General features: G+C 40.6%; 1 protein-coding gene across 1 annotated transcript in view; it reads left to right on the forward strand.

Annotated features, from left to right (window-relative positions):
- LOC104408118 (receptor tyrosine-protein kinase erbB-4) overlaps positions 1 to 26,156 on the forward strand; it is a gene marked incomplete at both ends in the record, with an annotated part of 83,588 nt that overhangs the window by 50,661 nt on the left and 6,771 nt on the right. Inside the window, 4 exons of the mRNA XM_010017606.1 lie at positions 589 to 721; positions 2,085 to 2,178; positions 3,691 to 3,845; positions 10,694 to 10,768. Coding sequence (XP_010015908.1) covers positions 589 to 721; positions 2,085 to 2,178; positions 3,691 to 3,845; positions 10,694 to 10,768 — 457 coding nt within the window. The remainder of the gene's footprint in view (positions 1 to 588; positions 722 to 2,084; positions 2,179 to 3,690; positions 3,846 to 10,693; positions 10,769 to 26,156) is intronic.

Genomic DNA, 26,156 nt, shown 5'->3' on the forward strand with positions numbered 1-26,156 from the left:
AGGTAGTGGTTTATAGTTTAGGTCCATAGCCCTTCAGTGGATTTGAACAATTGATTTTTCAAATCCTTTAAATTTTTGGCATTTATCATGTGTCAGAGAATTCTGCAGCTTGATCTATACTTTCTGCAATGAAAACTCTCAGTTTTGAACCCTGCTGCATTCCTGTTTTGAATGCCCCTGAGGGACTTGGAAGAAGCAATGAACAGTTGTTTCATGCTTACATACCTTCTTGTTATTCACAGTTTTATAAACCTCTGTCATGTCCTTTCCTCACTCATGTCAAGGCTACTTATTTGTTTGTTCCCAGTATAGAAGCTCATCCTTGCAGCCCTCTCTTAAACCTTTTTGTCGTTCTACTAAATCCTTTCTGAAAGGAACAGACCAGAAGCAGATGAAATTCAAACTGTGAGTGCACAGTGTATTTCTGTTGTGGTATCAGGACAATTTTGTGCTTTTTCTCTCTTCTGTTTCTAGAAAATCTGACTATTCCGTGTACTTCTCTGAGTATGGCAGAATGCTGAATGGAATGGTTTCCTTTGGATTTCAGAGAACTATGTAAGTTAATGACAGTATCCTCTCTCTCTGCAGCTGCTGATGGAATGGTGTGTAATGAGTTATGCTCAAGTGATGGCTGTTGGGGGCCAGGCCCAGACCAGTGTCTCTCCTGCAAGCGCTTCATCAGGGGAAGGACCTGCATAGACTCCTGTAACCTGTATGATGGGTAAGATACTTCCCTTGCACTTTGCCTTGAAGTTGCTGATTACATTGTTCAGGACTTCAATGAGTAAGTTATTTTGGTTTAAAATTAATATCTGGCTCCGTGGCCAATATTACTGATTTTGAGTGAAATATATCATGGGATAAGTTTTAAAGATTTCCAAATCTGAACTTGTGTAGAAAGCTTTACTTAGTATTCTGCTAAAATTTTCATGCAGCATCAAGTTTGTTGTACCTTTTGCATTGCTGATGGTGTGAACACTGATTTAGGTGAAGACTTCCAAAAAAAAGTCCCCCCCATTGAATCCTACTTGAATAGACAACCCAATTCCAAAACACATGCAATGATGTTCTTTCAGATCAGTTAGATCTAGGTATTTGATAAAGAAATTCTCTGAATAAGGACCCCAAAGTAGAAACACTCACTCTCTTTTCATAATGCACAGTGTATGTGTACACACAAATATAAATAATAAGCCAACATGAGTTCTCCCCTCCTTTCCCTCTGCTGCTCGTGCATGTGCACCATCTTTTCTGGAGGATGGGTAGGGGAATTCCTACATATGGTACAGCCAATATGTAGGAATGAGGAATCGGCCTCATGACAGAACAAGTAGATCTGAACTGCTTATATTAGCTGCAGCGGCAGCAATTCATAATTAGGCTGTGGAAGGGAGCAGGTGGAATTTCAGTTCCTGTCTAACAGCATAGCAAGGTCCCCAGCACCTCTTCTAAAGTCAAGATAAAAAACCTAAATGATTTTAATTATCTTTTCCAACTCAAACTGCTAATTGAAAATAAGATCACTGTATGGTTTCATTCTCTTTCTTTCACTGCATTGGATGCCAACTCATGTAACTGTTAAGGAAAGAGTATTGGATGAACTGCCATATATATACATGAAAACCTTCCTAAGCTCTTCTCTCTGGGGAATGCATGCAAAAAAACCCAGGGAAGGGTTTTTTGGATCAGTGCTTGTTCTAATCCTTTCCTACCTCATAGTGGTGTCTCACATGTTACAAGTGGCTTCCTGAATCTCAGCAGGAGCGACAATTCCACAAATAAAAGTCAAGAAATGAGTTACTTTGCCCTATTAATGATATCCTTACTTCTTAAGAGGGCAAAACCCCACTCTAGTTTTATACTGGTAAACAAGATACCTTCTGCTTTACCTGCCTATGAGTGAGGCTTTCAGCTGGTGTAAAGCAGCATAATGTCATTAACAGAAGTGATCTCAGCTGTGCAGTCTGCTCACCTGTGTGCAGCTGAAGTGATTTCCACCAGCTGAAGAGCAACCATTTTGTCTCAGTTTTGGTCTCAGTCTTGCTCCTGCTCTCTTCTCACTTGCCTGCACAATATTTTCCTAGGGAATTTCGGGAGTTTGCAAATGGTTCTGTCTGTGTGGAGTGTGATCCCCAGTGTGAAAAGATGGAAGAAAACATGATCACGTGCTACGGGCCGGTAAGAGCAACTTTTGGTATGTTCTGGGCTGGCTAGTTGAAGAGCGCTGAAGCACAGGCATTTTCTGCTTACAGGCTTTAAAGCTGCTAGTGGAAATTAATGTTAATAAAAGCAGAAAATATGCAATCTCTGCATGAAGGGAAAGAATTCTGCTCATGTTAAATTGGTGCTGGGAATAAACTTGCTTGGATCAGCCCCCTTTAGAAAATGTTTTAAGTTTTCCTTTTCTTTCCTGAGTTGTCTTAATGCCTTAGTGGTACAAATAGACTTTGTTTTCAAATGAGAGCTAGCATGCAGCTGTGATTTGAGTGCCTTCTTTATCACTGCTCTCGTTCTTTATACTCAGCTCTGTCGTGTTCTACTACAGCTCTGCAGTTTCAGTTTCCTTTTTTTTATTTCCCCACAAAAAAGTATGGAAATTTGTCTCAATTTCTGAGTTAATTTGAACAATATGTTTGGGGTTTTGTTTCTTTCAAGCTTACGTTTGCCTTTTCAGTTGTTTCAATAGGTAATTTTTTTCATTAATCCTAAATGAACCATACAGATTATCCACTGCTTGTTTGCCATCCAAATGGACCTGGGCACGCTTGAGAGGTGGCCAAGGCCAACTTCATGAAGTTCAACCAAGCCAAGTGCAAGGTCCTACGCCTGGGTTGGGGCAATTCCAGGCACAGATATAGGTTAGGCAGAGAAGTGGTTTGGAGCAGCCCTGCAGAGAAGGACTTGGGGGTGTTGGTTGGTGAGAAACTGAACATGAGCTGCTTCAGTGTGCGCTTGCAGCCCAGAAACCGACTATGTGCTGGGCTGCATCAGAAGAAGTGTGAACAGCAGGTCGAAGGAGGTGATCCTGCCCCTCTGCTCTGGTGAGACCCCACTCGCAGCACTGTGTGCAGTTTCTGGTGTCCTCAGCTTAAGAAGGACATGGAGCTGTTGGAGTAAGTCCAAAGGAGGCCACGAGGATGCTCAGGGGCTGGAGCACCTCCTGTATGGAGGCTGAGAAAATTGGGGCTGTTCAGCCTGGGGAAGAGAAGACTGTATGGAGACCTCAGAGCAGCTTCCAGTATCTGAAGGGGGCTACAAGGATGCAGAGAGGGACCTTCATCAGGGACTGTAACAACAGGACAAGGGGTTACTGGATTAAACTGAAACAGCGGAAGTTCAGAATAAGTATAAGGAAGAAGTTCTTTACTGTGAGGGTGGTGAGGCACTGGAATAGGTTGCCCAAAGAAGTGGTAAATGCTCCAACCCTGGCAGTGTTCAAGGCCAGGTTGGATGGAGCCTTGGGCAACATGGTCTAGTGTGAGGCATCCCTGCCCATAACAGGGGGCTTAGAAGAAGATGATCTTCAAGGTCGTCCTTTCCAACTCTAACTGTTGATGATTCTATAAATAAACGCTGTTAACAGTTATTGCTGAGTGTGCTGTCAGTCTAGGACTTGCAAATTCTAGTGTAGCAGGAAGAGGCAGAGTAACTCGAATGCACTTCATTTCTTTCTTTCTTTCCCATCTCCAGGGACCTGACCACTGCACAAAGTGTTTCCATTTTAAGGATGGTCCAAATTGTGTGGAAAAATGTCCTGATGGCTTACAGGGGGCCAACAGCTTCATTTTCAAATACGCTGATGAGGATCGTGAGTGCCATCCATGTCATCCAAACTGCACCCAAGGGTAAGTGCAAATTCTGTCAAATGAGCCATCCTGTTTATAGCACATGATTGATTACATACAGTTTGGGTGGGTAAAGCACTTGTCCCACTCCTGAAAACAGAGAGTGTGCAGCAGTAGTGTGACCTTTGATTTTCAGGGGTCTCATGATGTTCAGGTTCTAGTCATGAATGTCAAGCAGTTTATCAGGAAAAAAGCTTATATCCCCTCTGAAATCACAGAGAACAGCTTTTCACAGCAACACTCTTAGCTTTCCTTCTACCTACCACAGGTTTGTAGCAAATGCTGCCATTGACACTTAAGTGTAGGCCTGTAAAATGACTTTATTTTTAGTATTTAGTTCTTGACAGAATGTTCATCTCTGCTCCTTGCTGTTGGTGAACTAACCTGGCAGCACTACGGTGAGATGAAAGTGTCAGTGCTCTTTCTTTCATATCGGGGCTGATGCAAAGGGTTTGTCTGAAACCAGACTTTGTACAGGAGTCTGATTCTGAGCATCAACTTCTCGAGTGCAAAGTGCCTAAAATTACTTGTTATATTTGGAAATATACAGCCCAGGTACCTGAGCCAAAATTAAGGATCTATGCAACGAAATAGTAGTAGTCACATGCACAACTATTGTTTTGCATGGGCCACACAAGTTAAATGTTAGGGTTTTTTTGAGGAGATGGTTGGTGGTGTCTGTCCAGAATACAGAACAAAGAAAGGGAAAGGCAGCCATGGGATAAAAAGAGTAAAATTCAGACAGTGAAATAATCTTCAACGAGAGGCTCTTATTGTTTAGCAGCTAAAATTAAACCAGTAAATTCTTCAATGTAATCTTGATGTCAACAGCTGTTGCCATTCAAAATGAGACCTTTTGCTGGTTTTGCAAATCTAATTACAATAGAGCCATTAGGGAAATGAAAGTAAGATCGCAAAGACACAGCCAGGATCTGTTGCAGATTTGTCTTCCCCTCAGACCCTTTAAATCAGTTATGTAATAAGAAAAATGTTGCTGCTATGGAAGAGGAGAGTAAAACAAAACAATATGAAAAGATGAGCTCACTTCAGGAGCTCTGGTCCTGGCTTTAATACATGGTGTAAGTGCCAGTTCTGATCAAATCAGACAAGCCCAACAGTGTATGATAGATTTACTGTCCACCCAGCTTAAGAAGTGCCTTGCAGCTCTGTTGGCCTCGCAGAAGACCAGGATGCAATACTTCTCTTTCCCGCCTCTTTTTTGGGGAGGTCTTAAGTGTTACTAATCTTCACATCACAACCATGTTTCTCCTAGACAATAAAGGGAGCAGAATGTTTTCCATGCTTTTCCACTTCTTCTTATGCATCAGCAGTTTGCAAGTGTTACTTGTTTTTATCTCCCTGGAGAGAACAGGATCAAGAAGGAAGGCTTTTATGCCTTGTGATGAAAATCTGACTTTCTAGCTCACAAGCAATCAGGAAGGGCATTAGGCAGTTTTAACAGGTATTCATTGGCAACCCTTGCTGACACAGTGTTCCTTTTTGCTGAGTTATGTTATCATTTAAGCCTTGAACTTGCAGTTATCCTTTCTTCTTATTTTCTGCAACTGATAAGGTAAAAGAATGTCTCATTTAGCATTGTGTGTCAATCCCTAGAGAACTGATAAACTATCACTAGTTAAAGGGCCAGAGGTTTCACACCCAGGTGACATAGGAAAAGCTGTGGTTATCTCCTAGGTGAGGTGCTATCCGTTTGCCATGAGTCAAATACTATTCCTTATGGAAATCCTCATGCTCTTACTAAAGAATTACTGCATCTATTCTTAGGTAGTTAGTTACCCCTCATAAAAACAATACCCCCTCTCACCCCCCAAGTCTGGGTGCACTTGAGTATTCTTTTCTAGTGTTCCTAAAGACTTCCTTGTATGTGATTCTGTTAATGACTACCCAAGATGTCTGGGGCTTATGGGTTGTCCATCTTCTTGCCAATGTTGTCAGGGGCTGAATGTGCCCACAGAGAGAAGGCAAATGGGTTACTCTCACTCCTTTTCTCCTTCACTACCAAATTCTCTAGTTTCATACCCTTACTTTAGAAATTAATATTTGAATTCCCCTCAGTCAGGATTCTTCAGTGAAATAGATTGTGGAGGGAACACATCTTGATATTTGGCTCATGACTGAATGGTACAGAGAAACTGTAATTCTACTTTATCTAGCATGTCTTTTCTCCTCTCTGTCAGATCAATTGCTGGAATAAAACTGATGCCCTCTCAGTACAGCTTGGATAATCATCAAAAAGTGTTGAGCTGCTGCAGAGCAGTGCTCCTGGTGTGGTATTATCTCATTCCTGCAGTGCCGTTCTCTTTGAATCGGGCTGCTTTGTTAAACGGGTTGTTCCCATATGTTGTTTCTAGTCACTCCTACCTGTTGTCACCAGGGAATTTGTCCCATCCCTGTGTTTCCTGTGAACATCTTACCATAATTTCATCATGGTCCTTGCAGATGATTGCTTTACACCCTAAAGTTTGGGATTTGATAATACCATTCTCCTCCCTTATTCAATGATAATGCTTCTGTTAATAGGTGTGTAATTATCCAGGCCTGTTAATGATCTTGCATTGACTAGGAGAACCATCAAGGAGTGACTTCCTTGGATGTAACAACTATGCTCTTGGCCTTGCATCCCCATGCTAAACATCAGCTACTTGAAGCCAGTTTGGAGCAGATCTGAGGCATGTGGGGCAGCGATCCTATTTAATTCAAGAGTAAGACAGCACTTGGCACGTCTTGTTGCAGAGGTAGCCAAAATGGAACACTTTCACAGAAATAAAATACTAATTATATAATAGCATTTGACAGAAGTGGGTGTTCTTGCTGGACACCTCTCCTCCTCACAGAAAGTCATTTTCTCGCACAGCTTTCTGAAAGAAGTGTATTACTCTTCATCAAAACTTTATTTTCCTTCTAAGCCAAGACCAGAGAAATCATGGGAACCTTATCAACATGTGTGTGGTCCAGAAGGGATTTGAAGGCAGTAGTACTGTCTTGCCCATAAAGCTTAGGGGTCTCTTTAGGAAGGCGTTATGAATTTCATAAGAAAAAATAGTACAAATTCAATGACAGCAAACTCTGAATAAGAAACTGTTGCTATTTTGTTGATGCAAAATGTGTCCCTATCTTCTGCCCCAGTTCAACTTTCTTATTGTCACCTTCAAAATGCCCTTCCTGTTACCTAAGTAACCGCCTGGTTTTCAGTTGGCTGTCTCTATCCATAGCAGTAGTTGAATGACTGGTCATCACCAGAATTAAGGGTTTCTCCTGTTCAGAGATAATCTGTTTATGGCTTTGCATAATCAGTTTTGTTTGAAATGGTGGAGTTCGAGATCCTTAGGGGCAGCGAGGAGAGTGAACAGGAAGCTTGGGAAGAATAAAAGGAAACTGAGCAGCCAAGGGTTGGGTTAGGAAAGCTAAACCCCTCATAGAATTAAATCTGGCCAGGGACATCAAGGGCAACAAGCAAAAACCTTATATAGGTACATCAGGAATAAAAGGAACATAAGGGAAAATGTGTATCCTCTCTGGAAGGAAACAGGAGACCTGTCTACCCAGGACATGGAGAAGGCTGAGGTACTCAATGACTTTTGCCTCGGTCTTCACGAGCAAGTGCTCCAGCCACACTGCCCCAAGCCACAGAAAGCAATGGCAGGGGCTGGGAGGATGAAGTAAAAGGAACATAAGGGAAAATGTGTATCCTCTCTGGAAGGAAACAGGAGACCTGTCTACCCAGGACATGGAGAAGGCTGAGGTACTCAGTGACATTTGTGTCTCTGTCTTCACTGGCAAGAGCTCCAGCCACACTGCTCAAGACGGAGAAGGCAATGGTGGGGACTGGGGAAATGAAGAATCATCCGCGGTAGGAGATCAGGTTTGAGACCATCTAAGGAACCTGAAGATGCACAAGTCCATGGAAGCTGATGAGGTGCATCCATGGGTCCTGAGGGAATTGGTGGATGAAGTGGCTAAGCCACTATCCATCATATTTGAGAAGTTTTGGCAGTCTGGTTGCTTTGAATAGCCTGCTCTAGTGGAAGGTGGCCCCACCCATGGCAGGGGGTTGGCACTAAAGAGCTTTAAGGTCCCTTCCAACCCAAACCATTCTGTGATTGTTTCTAATGACAAAGACTTTAGAGAATTCATCTGACTAGAAATGGCTTCACTGCTCCACATCTGTGAACAGTTCACACCCTGCATTTCAATCCTAATGAAAATTGCTGAAAGTCAGTATTTGTGACAGAGGGGAAAAGAATTGTTTCAGGAAAAAACAGTTGTTACTCCAATTTTTAAAACTGTCTTAACTTGTCATTTTCTTTCAGGGAAAGATTATCTGTAAAGCCAGGATGAGCTCCAAGTGTAATTTTTTTCTATAAGCTGTATTGGACTGTTGTATGGTACTGAATATATCATTAGTAAATTTGCTTGTATTACTTAACCACTTCCTTTTACAGAGCAAACTTGGAAATGAAAGTATCATCCAGAATCCAAGCAGAAGAAGGAACTCTGGGGGTATGAAGTACCAGTGTTGTGTAGGATTTTGTCAAAAAGCTTGACACCAAGGAAGTTACTTCCAGAGAAAAAATAACTGATGACTTAATAACTTATTAACAGCTATTGCCAATACTCACACAGTACTGTACTGCATGGTAATTGGGACAGCCAGAGAGTAGGAAACTGTTCAACATGACTTGGAATAATGGAAGTTGCACCTGAATGGGGCTGGGAAATCCACTGAAAAGGATGACAGGTTTAAGTAAAAATCAGTGGTATTTCAACTTGGAGTGGGCGAGGTCCAAACAGCAATTTCTCCTTAGATCCAAGTCCTACTCTCCAGAAGTCAGACAGAATAAATGTACAGATATGAAATGACCCCAAGACAATAGGTTCTTTATGTTGGTCTGTCGCTTATCTGAACTAGTAGTAATGGGCTCTCAGACCTCTAATTTGAAGAGGGCCTTCTTTTTATTTATAGCAAGAGTCGGAGCTCAGCTTCTCTTGACGTGCTAGGAAATGGAAGATCTGAACAACTTTTTTCCAGCCTCCTTCGTTACTGAACAGGTTATTTGCAAATTGCTGAGAATGCCCTGAAAGGAAGAAGTGCTGGATGTTTGAGGCTGGTTAGCATTCAGACAGTCCTGAACTCTGAAGTCCTGAAGCCAAGGACAGCTCACATTTCAAAAAACACCCGGCAGGAGTTTTCTCTATGAAGTTTTTGAACTGCATTTAAATCCACCCTTTCCATTTATGCATTATCTGGCCACCTGGGTATTTAATGAATCCTTTTTATGTCTGCACATTTGCTGAAGGAAACCATGATTGAGGAAATCCTTCCAATTTGTGTTTGCATGTCACTGTTTTCATGTTAAAATAAGAATTCAAGTAAACAAACAAGAGGTAAGGTTCTATCATTCCCCACTCCCTGATGGGCAGGTAAGGGGAAATTGAATTTATTTTGTAATGGCAGAGCAACAGCTAATTTAAAAGCAGCAAAAGCCTGATGAATGGCAAGTGATGGTGAAGTGGAAAGAAAGGTCCCATGAGAGCAAATTTGAACACTTTTTCAGATTTTTGACATGCATATTCCTCTATCAAAGCCAGACTGAAAACAGGAGACTTTAAAGGATGTGGGCATCATACCTTAAATTTTAACTGCCTCAACAGAAGTGAGTCTACTGGTGTGTCAGATCACCTGCTTCTGTAGTGGACTTACAGCCAAAGAGCCTCTTAATAAAATGGCTCTGGGATCTTAAAAGAGTTGAAATAAGTGGTTTCATTTCCTCAAAATGCAGAGAGCTCGATACTCTCCACGGCTGCAGATGGACTAGCTGGGCATTTAGCACTAAGGAGTGTCAGGTTGTTTTAACCTCTGAAAGCTTAACTTTAAGTCTCTGAGAGTCCTGACTGCTGTGTAAATATGGGATTGACTTGCTGTTTGAACACGGAGGACCTAGGGCACCACTTCAGGTACTGTGCTTCATAAGGGCAAGGAGAATCCTCACATAGCTGTGTTTTGCAATATCTTGCCCTATAGTTATGCTTTAGTGGTGCTCAGTAGAGTGATTCCCTGCATTTCCATTTGGTGAGCACTTGCTGATTTTTGCAGGTGGAGGACTTTTGGCAGCACCTAAGGAAAGCGGAGTAAAATACCTGAATCAGCAGATACTGTTTTGCTGTGATGTTTTGCTGTTGGAATTTCATCCTTGGGTTTCCCTAATGCAAGTATGGTCAGCTTCCAAAATATTGCTGCACTTGCCTGAACTGGGAGCTTAGAACAGAAGGAACAATTGCATCAGTTACAGAAAGCAGCAAAGTTTTGTGTTGTGCTCCTGGGGGTCTCATCTTGCAAATGAGCAGCTTGTGTGCAGTAATCACCGGTTTGATGACTCAGACAACATCCAGAAAAAGCAGCTCTATTGTTAGGACTCCCACGTATGCTGATGAAACCTGCCTGAAGTGTTGTTTGAGCCAAGCTATGTCCAACCTTGGAGTGCTCTTGCTAATACCGTTCCCATTGCAAGCTTGTTTTTATCACAAGCTATAATTTTGTGGTGACTTGGGTCTCTCTTGAGAATTATAATTAGGAATTTGTCACAAAGAGGGGATTAAAAAAAATTGGATCTGTAAATAACCCATTTCTCTCTCTCCCTATTTTCAATTTGGATTTGCTGCAGGTGCATCGGGCCTCGTATTGAGGATTGCATCGGCCTGATGGATAGGTACTTGCTGAATGATCGTTCCCTGTGTGTCTTCCATCCTCCACGTGTGGACAAGGGCGAATGCATGTGCATGTCCTTGTGAATGGCAAATGACGTCTTTTGTTCTGTAATTGCCTGCAGGTGTAGAGGTCCCGCTAGTCATGACTGCATTTACTATCCATGGACACGACAGTCCACTTTACCACAACATGCTAGGTAACATCCACCACTTCTCCATTTTTGTACACAGGGTTACTGCAGGAATGTTATACTATCCAGTTTGTTCAGAAACACAAATGATAGGGAGAATATAATTCGTCCTGAAGTGAGATATGAACATCCAAATTTACTTTTCCATTTGAAAAGCCAATTCAATATCTTCGTCGTTCAGGCTGATTAGAAAATGCCTTTTTTAGGTGAAATCAATAAGGATTAAATTCTGGCATTTTCTGCAGACATACGTGTTTGTTGATGCAATTTTACTCAAAGTAAACATGGTGAAAACTGGTTAAATTGGAATTCACTTTTTTCCCTTTTAATTCATTTTTTCTTTAAGGCAGAGCTTAAAAGCAAATGAAGCTTTTCATTCCATACTTCTCTGGAAAAAAGTAAATGTTTCAGCAAAACTTAATTTCCTCCTTAATTCACACAACACTATTATTTGATTGGGTTGGTTTGGGTTTTTTTTCTTCTTCTGTTTAGGAAGAAAAGAAATCATAACCTTGCAGCAATTTTATTTTTCAGTAATGATGATCAAAACACACAAATTTAGGAAGACTCCCAAAACATTGCAGTTACACTCTGCATTCTTTTTCATGAAAGCCCTTATTGCCATTGAGTTGATGTTTAAATTCAAACTGGTTAGTATGACTTCCAGGCTTTGGGGTTATTGGCCTGAGCTAAGACTGGATGAAAAATAGATCATTTCAATCAATTTCACCTCATGAAGGATTTTACTTGGGTTGTTTTCCCTGTCTTTAAAGAAAAAAAATTAAGGTGCTTTTCCTTCCTAGTTGTGTGCCTAATGTGAATATTCCTATTTCTAGCTGCTGAGGGAGAACATGTTTAGACTTGAAAAACAATGCTTTATAGATGCTATCAAATGGTGTATTTGTTTAGTTAAATCAGTATCGGTTCTGACTTAATTCATGGACCCAAGGAAGGAGGTTTTGAATATTTCAGTATTTTGTTTTAAGCTTTCTGGTCGGGGATATCCAGATTGAGATACTTCTGTGGGGGACTTCTGTGGATGTGCTTATCCAAACCAAGCTGCCCAAAATAAGCGATTGATTTTAAAGGTCTCCATTTGTGCTTCATTCAAAGCACAAATACAGAACATGTAGTATTATAAGTTCAAGGGGCTTACCAAAAGACAGAGAACAAAGGCCATGCTGAAGTTCTTTGCTTTAGTAACCAGTTTAAAAATCACAAGGGTTTCATCAACTGGAGTTTTAATTAGTTTTTGAGGGAACATGAAGGGTTTTGTACCAGGAAGATAACTTGGGGGTGTAGTGTTATAGGCTGCTCGCTCTAGCTTCTTCTGTTAGCCCAAAAGCCAGACCTAGTTCACTGCTGCATTCAAGTAGTGTAACTCCAAAACTTACCTTTGCATTGAAAATACTCAGGTAGTAGTAAAGTCTTTGGAGGTACTGCCAAAGACCCTCGGAATTTGATGGAAAGACTCCTGTTAATCACACTGGAAGTTAGAATGGGTCCTGTATTTAAAAGTGGAATTAAAGGAGTGGAACCTCAGACATGATGGCACAACCTAAAAGAAAGTGTTGTATAGTGGGGTGCCAGTTTTAAGCCATGCGTTAGCAGGCAGTGCATATTTGGGTTTTGTGTAAATGGTGGGGTTTGTCTCCTTGGATTCACTGTCAAGGTACTAAAGTGAATTATCAAGGGGGATGGAAATTAAAGGCATTGTTTGACTCTGTTCAAGTGAATGATTTCCTGCTCCATGCAGTCTGAGGGGGAAGAGCCTCACACGTTTCCTGACATCTGATGGATTTGATTCCATTTTGTTCCTGAATTTATTTTAGGAAAATGACTGTGCTGTGTTTAAATATTAGTATATATGTATTCTGTAATTTTTAAGCCAAAGAAGGAGAGTTCATACCTTTATTAGATTAGTGAAATTGTGCTTTTAAATTCTTTGTGTGTGTAAAAATGCTTCATTTTGTTTGGGCTAAAAATGGGCAAAACTGCACTGGCAAAGTGATACTTCTATTATGTTAGGGGTGTAAAGCAAAAATGGATGTGTTTCACTTTAGATAGAGCCTTTGTCATGTCCCCTTAACAATTGTGTGCCCTCCCTAGACTTACAGACCTTAAAGTAATTAATAATCAGGTTTATCTTTATCCATTGACTTGAATTTCTTCCACTGATGTGAACTAGCAGTGAGTTGAAGGGCAGAGTTTTCTGCTGTTCAGGCAGCTGGAAGTGAGAGCAGAGCTCTAACCAGAAACAACAAGATATTTCTCATATTCACCTATTTCCATTTTCATACCAGTGGGGCTTTTCTTTCCAGTTTTGCAGTTTGCAAATTGGTTTTGCCATGGTCCATTGACTTGAGGGCTTTTGTAAGAATCTGGTAGAATAGCAAAGGGATTCTTACTGTCATGTTTAATAAAGATGAATCAGATGTGCATCACATGGCTTGTTTTCCAGATGACCGGAGAAACTCCAGCTTTTCTGCTTATGTTTGGTCCCTCATACTTTGTGGAAAAAAAACCCTCACTTGAGGCATTCCATGTCTTTCTGCATAGGTGTTTGGGGGTTTTTAAGACCTTTAGCTTCTGTAGCTAATGCTTTTTGGTCAGAAGCTTTATCTTCTGTCCAAAAGGATGCAGGAAACCCTTTTCCCATTTCCAGCTCAGTGCCATGTATAAAGGCTATTTTAGACTCTTGACTACTTGATAGATTTTTAGACTCTTGACTACTTGATAGATTTTTAGACTCTGGACTTGATAGATTTTATCAAATGACTGTTAGGTTACTTGCTGGATCTCATGTGACTCTTTTGTTTCTGTATGAGGACCCACATTTATTTTCTATGTGTTGAGCTTATGTTCACAAAGGCTTTCACTGTATTCCTAACTGCCAGGAAAAGTTCAAACTGTAAAGGTGTAGAAATCACAAGAGAAATGAGTGCCTCTCCTGCTGGTGGTTAGTTACAAATTCTGCTTATTGTTATTGCAGCTTTTGATTTACTGTGGTTGATATGGCAGGAAAAGCCTTTCCTCACATTTGTGACATACTCTGTCTATATTTATACAATGTTTAATTCCTATCGCCCCTATCACAGTGTTGTCTGATTGTGATTTGTTTGAATCACGGAGTCAGTTTGCTGAGCAGGTTTTCTGGCTGACCTCTTCAGGCTGCTCAGATGACACAGAGGCTAGAAGGAATGGGCCAGGCCTTGCCAGCAGAGAATGCCCCATGCAAGGTGGCATGTAACTAATGTTACTGCTTCTTTGTCGTCCTTTCTGTCTCCTTCCTTCCCTGCTGTGCTGAGAATCTCAGCCCAGGGAACAGAGAGGAGACAAGAACCTTGTGTTCCGGCTTTTCTAGCTGCTTATAGCTCTTCCTGTTGTTTTCTGCCTTCTGGGGGGTAGGGGAAATAGGTACTAGATTGTTACTTTCAGATTTCACGTTGGGTTCCCTATTCTTTAACGAAATTTCCTAGAAATCACCAAAGCAAAGATGGAAAGCAGATGGTGGCTTGAATTTCCTAGGGTGCGCAAAGGAATGGGCCATCCTTCTTTCCCAGCTCTTAGTAGAATGACACTTCTGGCAACTATATTGGTGGCTTCTTCAAGTGGAATAGTGTAGCTACTAGCTCTGGAACAAAGAGCACAAAAAGGAGCATGCCAGCTTCAAGGGTTTGGATAGGCATTGCCTGAAAGGGAGATTGAAAACGATAAAAGTAATACTCTGCTGTTCATTAAGAAAATTAGTCTGAGCAGTCATGAAAGGCTGGTTCTTCCCCACTCCCCTGCTTCCAAATCCACCAGAAAAGTTTGGCGAACTCGGTTTTTGAAGTGAGGCTGTGGACAAAGTTTTTACTTCAAATACAGATTTTAGATGTGTTCATCCTTCCTATGATTCATTCAGCTTAATACTAAGAGAGAAAAGATCATCAAAGGAGGAGTGAAGGTTCCGTTTTCCGATGTGTGAGAGATTGCAAATCTGATGATGTGATCAGAAGCATGTGATGGATATGACAGGAAAGAACTAGCACCTTACTGTTATTAGTCTGAGTAAGCTGATGTCTCTCTCTTTATGCCCTAAGAAAATGTCATTCACGTTTCTCTTTTAACTAACAGAAACTAATTAGCCAGGACCACCGTTGTCAAGTGGTTACATAAAATGACATGTAGATGTTAACTCAAATTACAATCCTAATGTGAGCTTTATATCAACAAAGGACATCCTCTTAACAAATCATCACTTCCTAAACACAAAAAGCAGGCTTTATGTACTGCGTGTGTGTACAAGAGCTAATTAACAGTAAACCCTATGTAAGCACGCAAATTCTTTCATAGCTGTTTTGTACCCCTGCACAGTATGACTTCAATAGAATTTCACATCAGCTCTGAGTAGATGATGGGGAAGGGAAACCACCTCTAATAAACTGCTTATGTTCATTGCTTTAATGGCACTCTGTTCCATTGCTTGGAGGAAAGTGTTCCATATGCTCTGTATTTTTATAGATAAAATTATGGTCATTCTGGAGGGGAAGAGGAAGAGAATCTCTGTACAAAGTAAGAGGACAAAAAGGATCTGAGTATAAACTAAGCTACCTTACTTGATTGGTAAAAGAGACTGCTCTTTAGAGACACTTAATACAGAGCTTCTGATGCTGTATTAGAACTGAGCAGTGGAAGAAACAGATTTATTTTTGTTAAGAATTAAGACTAGAAAACCAGGCAGTTTCTGATCCTGCCTCTGTGGGTTGGATAGAGCTTACACTTCATCTGTTTAGGACACACTGACAGAGAAATTCCTGTTCTGTGTGAGAAATTGCTGCTTCTGAAGTGGTTCTCAGACCTTTGCTGGGCATTTTTGTTGTCACAGCATTTCACTGCCTGGAGCTTTGGGAGGAGTACACTCTGAGTACCCCCGTGACACGAATGGAAGTAACTGCAGTGATTTCTTGGGCTCTCCCACTTTTCACAACTCCCTCTTAGTAAGACTGGTCTACTCAGGAAAGGGACTAGGTAAGGTTTTCCTTCTTTTCTGCTGTACAGATCTGGCCACCGACAAAAAAGCACTCACTGTATTAGAACTTCTGTTCTATAACATGTTCAGAAAGATTTGTGTGGGATCTTGGAGGGTTTCTATTTCGTCTGCTTTACTCTGCAGGGCTGGCTGGTGTGGTCTCATAGTATGGAAAGATTTGGTAGATTCTGCTGGTATAAAGAGAAATGAACTGTTAAGGTTGGAAGAGTGAAAGAACTAGAAGCAATTCTCATGCAAGGCTTTTTAAAATCTGTTTTGTGGCTTAAGTAGTTGGAGGATCCTGATGAGTGTGCAGTGGATAGAATAAAGCCAGAAATCTGATGTTTCTAGTAGTTTGTTACACACAGAGTGAAGTATGAGCAAAATACCCTTGCAGTGTATTAAGATTGTTGATACTCATAGACCAGGCTTCTCAGCAGAGTTTGATGAGTTTAGGTAATACTCATGATCATGCAGTGGTGCTCATGAAACAGAGAAACGTTCCAGTGAGGTTGTAGAAGTTACCTCAGCTTGTCTCCTTGTGGATACAGCTGTGGCAGTTGTTACTGTCTCACTCGGCCTGTCCCAGCCCTGTGCTGCCTTCAGCCACTGAGCTCTGAAGAGCCATTAGTTTAGCACCCAGTCTTACAGAGCAAGCGAGCAGGTTTCTTGCAGAAAAGGTGCAGGGACTTTCTGCATTTGGTCAGCTTATCATGCGTTTCATACTGCCTCTGGCATCCAGAGCTTCATGCCAAGTGTTGATGAAGTCCTAGCCCTCTGTGGCTTGAGTACAAGGTCCAGCTCGATGAGCTGTATGCATAGGTTCAGGCCCACCTGAACAGTAAGCTTTTCAGTTTTATGAAGCATGTCATAGAAAATACACAGCATGTACTAAACACCATATTTACCAAGCACGAGTGACAAAATAGATTTACAGATATATTTAAAATCCGAGGATTATTTGTTCAGAAAACCGACTAAATTATTTTTACTGTAACTGAGCAGAAAAAATAAGAAATGATTAAGCCATATATGATAGGTCACTGCTGAAAGATAAGAAGCATTAGGAAATGCAGTTTGAAAATGGATTGTTAGAATGGAAAACAACACAGAGCCCTGTTGCAGAGGTCACTGCTTTTATTGCTCATCAGGCTATATAAGGCTTGTGTTGTGTGTCTGTACCGGTTTGGCTACACAAGTGGTACATCATGCAGAAATAAAATTGTGCCATGAAGAAGTGACTTTATTATAGAGCAACAGTATATGTCTTATCATGCTCCACTGGGTTTCTTTTACGGCTTGAAATGAGGATTTACTTTAGATTTAATGCTGTTATAAATTAATTATCTATTATTAAAAGTACATTAGCGAAGCTTTAGAAATATGTAAAAAGTAGTGTTGTTTAAACCTCAGTGAATGGTTTCTTAATAATGCATTAATATTTAACATACAGTAAGTAGGAACTAAAGCTTGCAGCCTTACTTCAGTCTGTGTAATGCAGGATTTGTCAGTCTTTTGTATTTAGACAATGGACGTGACAAATGTATTTGAGTTTAGAGTCGAGCCAAGCCTTCATTCTCTGTGTTCTGGCTTACCCACCGTGACCTGTCAGGTGATAAAGGAGCTGCAACTTGCATAAAATGGGAAGCTTTTGGTTGGGGTTCTTTAGATCAGTACACAGGTAGTGGTGTGCTTGTGTTGTAAGTGTGTATACAGTCAAACCTGCTTAATTAGATCTCTTCAGATCAAAGGTAGTATGACAAGCCATGTAATCTACCACATTTGGGTTGGGGATAGATTTCTTCCTTTCTGGTATCTATGAAGTGATCTTGTAAGAATCTTCCCTTGTGCATACTTTTCCATAACTATTTAAAACCAGTTAAATATTTGCTGGAATGACTTGATGCTGATGAGAATTTGTATTTGAACTCTGCAATTGCCATTACCTTTTTTGTTTTACACACAAAAGTGTATGTTCTACTTACCAGTTAATTTGCAACAGTTTTTCCAGCATTAGATCAAAAAGAGCAGATAACTTCTTAATGCCGATAATACAGTTCACATTTGTTTTTTGCAGAAATTGAAGTACCAGCTTTGAATTTGTTAAGACAAGTTCCAGTTTTACCAGGGTGTAGCCTGCAAGCACAAGGGTAAACCAGTAAAACAAGCTATAGGTTTGAAGGAATTCACAAGCTTCTGTCCTTTGGTGCTACGTGTGGGAAGTTATACTGCAGCAGTTACCAAAGGTAGAAGCGTTGCCACTAATAGTAGAAACCATGCAGGAATACAGTATTAGTAAATTGAACCATCAGACCAAATTACTTTATCTTACTGTAATTTTTTTCCTGTCATGCTGTAAAGTGAAGTAACAGGGTGGGAAAATGTCATATAAATTTTCTGTGCCTTTGGGCTTTTTGTATGAAGGCTTTCAAATAACTACATTCAAATTGTAGTGGGAAAGGGGGCCTAATACTAAACTCATTTCCCATGCAATGCCCTCTCTCTGTTAGTTCAGCTTACTTTGCATCTCTTTTCTGTAAAATAGAGGTATTTTGCATCTTCTGTGCCTTGTTATAATGGTAGTGAACAGAGTTGGACAAGAATGTAGACCCTTTATCTTCAGGAAGACTGTTTCCTCAGGACCATATGTTAAACAGGCTTGAGGAAAGAGCCACCAGCAGTCATTAAAGCTTTGCACGTTGTGCCTTGTAGTGAAGAAGTTCGAGGCCTTGTTTTGGCTGAAGGTTGAAGTGTAGAGCCTGATTATCATCTAAAAGTACATAGTTAAGGAACAAAAGTTTGCTTAAAGACGGTGCTGGTGTAGCAGACTGAACAGGAGGGTTCAATGTGAGCTAATGAAATGCGTCAAATCTGAGGGAAGACACATGCAACGCCACAAAATGCCAGTGCATTTTCTAATGAGGATTATTAATGCCTAGAATTATTTTTCTTGCTAATGTTCCTTTCTCCAGCACTAGACTTGTAAAATCAAGACTGGAGCTTTCTCTTGCAAGCATGATGGATCTGAGCCAAGCCTGTAGGCTGTGTTGTAGGGATACTCAGGCCAGTGGATTTTGCTGGTTCCTCCAGTTGTTGTTTACAGTGTGTGACATAACACTTTCATGTCTGAGATGATAGTTTCCACCTACAATCAGCTCTTGGCTCATGCTGTAAGATTAGGACCCAGAGTTCCTCATTTGAATTTTGATTCCAGAATACTGGGCTTAGGTGAGGCACAGAGTGAGAGTTCCACGTGACTTTCCACAAGGTCTCTGTTATACTGGCACATCCTTGTTGGTTACCAGTTAAAATTCTGAGTTTTCAGACTGTCCTTTGCTAGGGGAGAGGAGAAACTCTTTCAGAGCTTACCTGTTCGACTGAACTCTCTTGCGTTGTGTCTGTCTTCACTTGAATGAGATTTCTTTTGAATAAATGGAGTAGCATTTTTGCATGTTAGTGGTTCAGCATTTTTATTTGATGTCCTACAACTGAAGGCAAATTGTTTCCCATGACTAAGTTTCTCCACTAATGACATAAATTCGAAGGTCAAATTTGTCCATCTCTATAGGGTTCTCTAAGCCTTAGATACTAGTGAAAAGTGCTTAAGTATCTTACATTGTTCTGCACTGCAGACTCTTCCATTTCTCGTCTTTTCTTTCTCTCCCTCTCATTGTCTCTCCCTTCTTTTGTTGCAAGATGCTTTGGTGAAGCCGTGTCTGTGGTACTATGAAGTTTTAGAAGGTGTGGTATCTAGATAGTGGGTTTATTTGTATTTTACCTTTGAAAGTGAAGGTTTCTGTAGTGATGGAAGTACTTTTGTCAAAAAACTTCATGCTTTTTTTTCAATTTGATGTAAACTTTTGATGAGAACATCTTCCCACACTGGTGAACAAGTTCTTTGGCAGACATACTGGCTGTTTAATCAATAGAAGATAATGCAGATAATTTCTGTAGTTAACTGAGGTTGAGCAGATGCTCAAACAGGCAAGGAAAAAATGGGGATAATGTGAAAACCACGTGCTGGCTAGTTCTGATTGCGCTTTTCATTGGCAGAGAGTTGTGAGGAGCATACTGCGTATTTGTCTGTTCTAGTACATCTCTCAACAGAGTTGGTAATAGCTTAGCCTGAAGAGTTGGAGTGTCTATGCCAAAATTTGAAAACAGATTCACCCTTGTCATCAGGACAAAGGCCACCCTTTGGGTAAACATGGTGCAGGCACGATGTAATCTCCCATTTGTAAATTAGATGAAATTTTTCTGGTAGTAGTTGCAGGAAAATTGTCTGAAATGCAAGTGAATCATTTCCTCAAGTGATTTGTCTTAGACTCCCAATACCCTACCTGTGACACAGCCTGTCCACTAAAAACACAGGCCACCAAAGCAATGCACCAGGGTGTTACTTGCCTCTGAAAATGCTTGCTTGGTTTTTCATTACATGTTTGTAATTTTACTCACTGTTCCGTTTTAACTCACAGCTGTCTACTTTTAGTAAACCTAATGACGTGTAGTAAACCTAATGATGTTTAGATGTTACTGAGGTTAAGTAGCGCAGATATTTCTTAGGAGGCACAGAGTCTGTAAAGCAACATTGGTGAAAAGAAGAAGAGACAGTGGAAAATTAGGAGCAAACAAAAGGATAGAGAATGTGGTTTTAATTAGTTGTTACCATTGGTTTTGCTCCAGCTAATGGAGCTGAAGCCAGGTTAGAACCTGTAGGCTTCATGACAGTGTTGCTTACAGGTCATGCTGAAGAGGAGAGGAGACATTGCAATCCTTGCTTTTGGCAATACAGCATGTTAATCTGCAAATTAGGAGCATGGACCATGATAAACAGTCCTGCAGGCTGGTTGGTGAGAAGCAAACAGCAATGCCCTGGTAGACTGGAGGGAAGAGGACTAATTCTAGTTGGGCAATTCACCAGTGGGTTTGAATCAGTCAGTGGGGTATTTTCAGTTTATTTCAATGGGCTCTGTATCAGTGGGCATTGGTTTGTTTGAGTGAATAACCTTCCTGAAGGAAAATGTGTACATTTGAGGAATTACCTCTTTGTCTGCCCCAAATGGTCTGATGCAGGGGAAGAAAGAAAGTGGAAAGTGTTCCTGCATTAAAAATGGGCCACTAGTTATTAATATGCATAGTCTCAATCGCAGTAAGGATAATAGACAAAGAACAGATTGAAGGGATAGTATTCTAGCTTTAAAATAGTCCCATCTCCTGTAGATATGTCTTTCCCTCCCTTGTGGCAGCAATATCCTCTGCATGTAAATGATGTGGATGCAGTTCAGTGCTGTTTCACCACTTCAGGTTTGTGTGAACTCTCTTTGCTTTGATTTCCTGGACCAACCAGTGTCTCAGGCTCTAAATTCCAAACTTTGGAATGTTTGAGTCACCCTTTAATCAAGGGATTTTTAAAATAAGGGAGCTCTTTCCATTTTCAGGAAAATTCCAGTGAAGGCAGTAACTAAGCAAGCCAAAACCTATAAGTGTAGCAGTATGTTTGTGTGTATTCTTTCTAGCTGGTTTCATCAACACTATTGTGCTCCTGTATGATAAAGACAGGAAAAAAATAGATGTCTGAGCCTTCTCTCTTCTGTTTTTCTTGAGCCCTAATGAGTTTCAGAAGCTGTGAAACATAAAAGCACAAAAAGTCAGCATGATCCACTGTCTGCCAGAGAGGCTGCTGCTTAGGTTTGGGGGTTTGGTGGGGTGGAGAGAAGGAAGGGGGTTGTGGCTGAAAGAGGAAAAAGAGGTTTTAAAGCTGGATCACTGTTTCCCCAGATGCTTGGCCTGGTCTGTTCTGGGAGTTGAGCAGCTATAGGGAGAGGAGTATGTAAGATGCATAGAAAAGGTGGTATCTGCAACTAATTCTGGAATGTTCTTTCATACTGAAATTTGGGAAAAGGAAGAGCTGTTTTACTAAATTATCATTTGCCTTTATGTGGGCCATACTGTACTGCAAAATAACCATAATAAAACAGCTGTTACAGAGTCTAGGTTACTCTGAGCAGTATCCTCACCATGGACACAAGCTGTTTTTCTAATCAAGTCACATCTGTGACTATCAAGATGATAGGAGGTTGCTGTGTACATAGACACAAAAAAATCCTCAGCAGAGCTGAAAGTAGAAGATGAGGATAATATTCACAAAGACTGGTTTGCCTTGGCTCACTTTCAGCCAGTGAAGTGAAATAGATTCCTTTGCATGGCTGTGGATACAGAGGAGAGGAGGGAAGGTGGGTGGGTTCAGAGCTTCTAAGTTGAACTTTTCTTTTCTGAATGGCCTCTGGGGAAATGCTGGCAGTGGGATGATGATTAGAATAAAGAGGAGTTGCAAGACACACCAGAGTTTCTCTCTCTGCTCCACTTGGTAACATAAGAACTACTGGGAGACAACTGGTAAGCTAGTGACACAGAAAAATTTTGTGGCATATTATTGTAGAGGAGATGATCCTGTATAAGATTGTGTCAGAAAAAAGATCTCTATTTCATATTAGTTTTTCCCCATAATCAAATGGGATTTTATAATGATTGGTGTAATGTGTGTAGGGCATTTAGACAGAATGCTATTCTTGTAATATAATAGTGATAAATCTGAAAGCAGTATCAGGCACACTCAGAAAGAAATTCCTTCTACCCAGCTATTTATCTACTATGGCTTTTCCTTGATATTTATGAGCACTGACTGCATTTATTCCCTGCTACGCTCCACAAAGATAAATTCTGCATATTTAGAACTCAAATGAGGAGTAGCTAAAATATATGTTGACGTTAACAGCATCATGGCCATTACTAGTATTCCAATAAATGTCTCAAATACTGTATTTATATATACAGTTATACTAGTGCAGAACAAAGCATTACTATGTTGAAGTGTTACTATTTGGATTTAGGCTTTGAGGGAAAAAATGTTAATCAGATGTGTGTGTGTGTACATATGAATGTTTGTAATACATGCAGGATATATGGGGGCATATTTCCAGACACATTCTCCCACAAATCCTCTGTGCATTCTAACTTAAGTGTCAAACATAGGTCCAAAAGATGCTTTAATGCCACCACCGAAAAAAAAACCCAGCTGAAACCCATGTAAGCTCTACATTTATCACAAAACAAATGATGGTATATGACTAGAAAGTTGAAGATTGGGAACACAGTGTGACAGTTCTGTTCTCATCAGTTTATCATGTCCCATTTTGTTTTGATGATGTTTGTGGAGTTTTTGTTCTGGCAGTGTCCAGTGCTGAACCTTAGCCTGACTGCTCACTCATGTGAAGAGGCTTGTTCACCTTCATGAGGTGGCTCTCAGGAGTCGAGATGCAGAGCTGGTCCAAAAGTGGTCCATCAGAAGTTAGGGCTCTCTTTAATGTATAGAATCTGCTATCACAAAGGAGAAACATAAAGTCATAAGACATCACAAGGAGGAAATCCAGGATAGAATCTCAGAGTTTGTCACCAAATGGATGTTCCCTAATGTGATATAATCCTGGAGCTCCTGGATATTTGGTGTGTTAAATAGCTCAATTTCAGCAAACACTTAACTGGTACTCAAATGAATGACAAGCGCTTTCCACCAGTGAAATTTGAATGTGCTTAATTATTAAAGATAGCAAAAGGAAGAGCACAGTATTCTGACAGGTTTCCTCCTGTTGGTTGTTTAAAATACTCCCAAACATTCCTTCCTGTGCTCTATTCTTTGTGGTTTGATTTATTCAACTGAAGTGAATTTCCCTCCATGTCCTGTACCAAATATTGGGTACCAAGAATTTTAGAGAACCAAGTAGTGAATGTCTAATTCATCATGAACATGTGTCCTCAGAGATCTGATTGTTTTTTCCAAACATACCCCTATCTACATAATTGTTTGTTAACCGTAAAGAAGAACCGTCATGCATTAGACTGAATCGAGCTGCCACCTGAAATGTTAATGAATGCCTATTAATGCAGTATTCACTCAGGTGGTGGAGCAAAGCTGGGGAAGGGGGGGGGATGTGTTGGAAATAATCTCTGTGCCATTTAGGCTCGGGGTCAGCCTTCTGCTTGAGCAGATGTGCAGAATGGAGGGTGAAGGTAATTGGCCTGCTCATGTCTGCTAGAACATCTAATAGAAACCAAAAGGTAGCAGTGAAGAAAACAATCTGCCCTGAACGCCTGCTGCAGAATGAAGCAATGTTCCTGGTTAGTTTCAGTGGCCAATTTTGTGCTAGGATTTGTATTCTCTGTGTGACCCAGCTCCCACTGAAGGTTTTGTCTCCTTACTCATTTCATATGGGCACTACTTTGTATTTCTCTAGCTCCTCAAGCGATGTAACAGTCTCAGACTGTGCTACTCTGTGGTAGTTTGGGATTTGACAGTTAATGAATAGAAAGCAGTGCCACCAGACAAAGTAGTCTCTCAGCATATAATATCATAATGTGCTTTATGTTTCTATTTGAGAAAAGCATGTTTGCTTATTAATAATTCCATGTACACAGACATAATGCTGGAGCCAGTTGACTGCAGCTGGTTGCAGAGAAGCAGGCTGAGCTTATTGCTTCTAACAGGAATGCTTTATGCAGAGAGAAACTCTCTGAGCTTATGTTGATGTGTTTAGTTTCAGAGCAGTCCATCAGCACCCATAGTCATTACAGATCTAGTTTTCTTTATTTAAAGCAAAATGCTACTCTTCCCAAAGAAAATGGGAAATATGACAAGTTTATAAAGAGGATTGTTCTTGTACTTGCTGAACTGGGTTCACCTGCAAGTCCAATCTAGTGCATTTAACTGCCCTTCTGTCACAAATAAATCATTCTACATTGTATTGTGCCTGACTTGGCATATTTTACAAGGAACATTAATCTTTTTACTTAAAGCACAAGCCTCAAAACAAAGTCACTGTCCAAGTTCTTAACAGTCTTAAATATTTTGATGTATCCAAACAGTTGCTGTCAACAGCACATCTTGGTTAGTGGTACGCTAGAGGAGGAAAGGGTTTGCTCTGTCAGTTAGAGATTGGAAGCCTCTGTTCTGCAATGAAACCATATTCTCGTGTGGCAAAGCTGGCGAAGAAACATTGAGCATACAGAAAACTTGATTATAGTGATCTAGAAATGTCCTTAAATACTTACTTGAGGAAGGTTCCTAGAACCAGTGTGGATAAGGAAAAAGCAATTTTAACTCTAGACATCAGTTTGGCAGCAGAGTGAAAACTGTGTTTGATGTTTAACTGCTGAATGGACTTAGACATTGACTGTCACATGATGGTTGTTTAGCATATTGAAAAGTTGTGGCTAGAACTACCTGCCACCAGAGTTTACTGACGGCTAGTTGCCAGTACAGTGGGATGCAGTTTGCCCACATCTAGATTAAAGTCAGAATTGGTAGTAATCGTGATATCAGCTGGGAGTTAAAATTTGTGTTTACACATGGTAAAAACTCCTAATTTGCTCATAAAATGTTGACATTTGCCAGTGTGCAAACAACTTCAGAGTAGGTGTATAAAGGAGGAAGGGAGCCTTGTTCTTGAAAAAGAAAAATAGAAAACAAAGCACATCTTAATGTGAATAACATTAGATGAGCTCTTCCCACCCCTGGGGAGCACCGTTTCATGAACACTCTGGCAGTTGTGGTTGTAGAGCTCTGCCAGGGGAGTGCTGCACAGCAGAGAGAAGCTTTTAAAATGTACACAAATATGCTTCCCAGTCTGGTTGTTTATCTTGTACATATTAAATACTAAGATTACTATTCCAGGATTAGCAGAATCTGTTAGATCTCTAAAAGTGCAGTTTCAAAGTCAGCTGAACTCCCCACTGCTGGAAATGGTGAGGGGTGCAGAATGTATGAACTGTCCATCAGGGAAAAAATCATGCTTTGTTCCTGAAAATTTACAAGAAGTGATTACTTGGCACATATTCAAGGATGTCATGGATCTTATTTGGATATATAGATAAAGGTGTGGAAGGTCAAGGCAGGAACTTAAAGCCCTCAAACAACTCTGCTTCAAAGCTCAATTTATTTACATATTGTATTAGGTGGGTGAAAGCCAAATATAGAAAAATGGATGTTCTTTCTCAGCTTTACTCCATGGACCCTCATTCTCTTTCCTTTCCCCTTCTGCTCCACTCTCCAGTCAGGAGTATGAGACCATGTACTCACCTACATCAGTAATTAGGCTTTAATACCTCGCCTACAAGCACTGCGGGAATTGCAGATGCTTCGGAGTGGATGGAATGATACAAGCCCCTCTGTTGTGCATCCTTGTCCATCTTGGAATACTTAGAACTTTTTGCCTCAATTCTGGTATGTGGGAATGGGTGTTACATGCTTCTAAATAAGAAAACACAGTACATGTTTAAAAAGAAATACACATTATTCATTTCTCCTAAGGGAATACCAGAGTCTTA

This window comes from Nestor notabilis, unplaced genomic scaffold (assembly GCF_000696875.1).
Source record: "Nestor notabilis isolate BGI_N333 unplaced genomic scaffold, ASM69687v1 scaffold1437, whole genome shotgun sequence".
NCBI classification, from domain to species: domain Eukaryota; kingdom Metazoa; phylum Chordata; class Aves; order Psittaciformes; family Psittacidae; genus Nestor; species Nestor notabilis.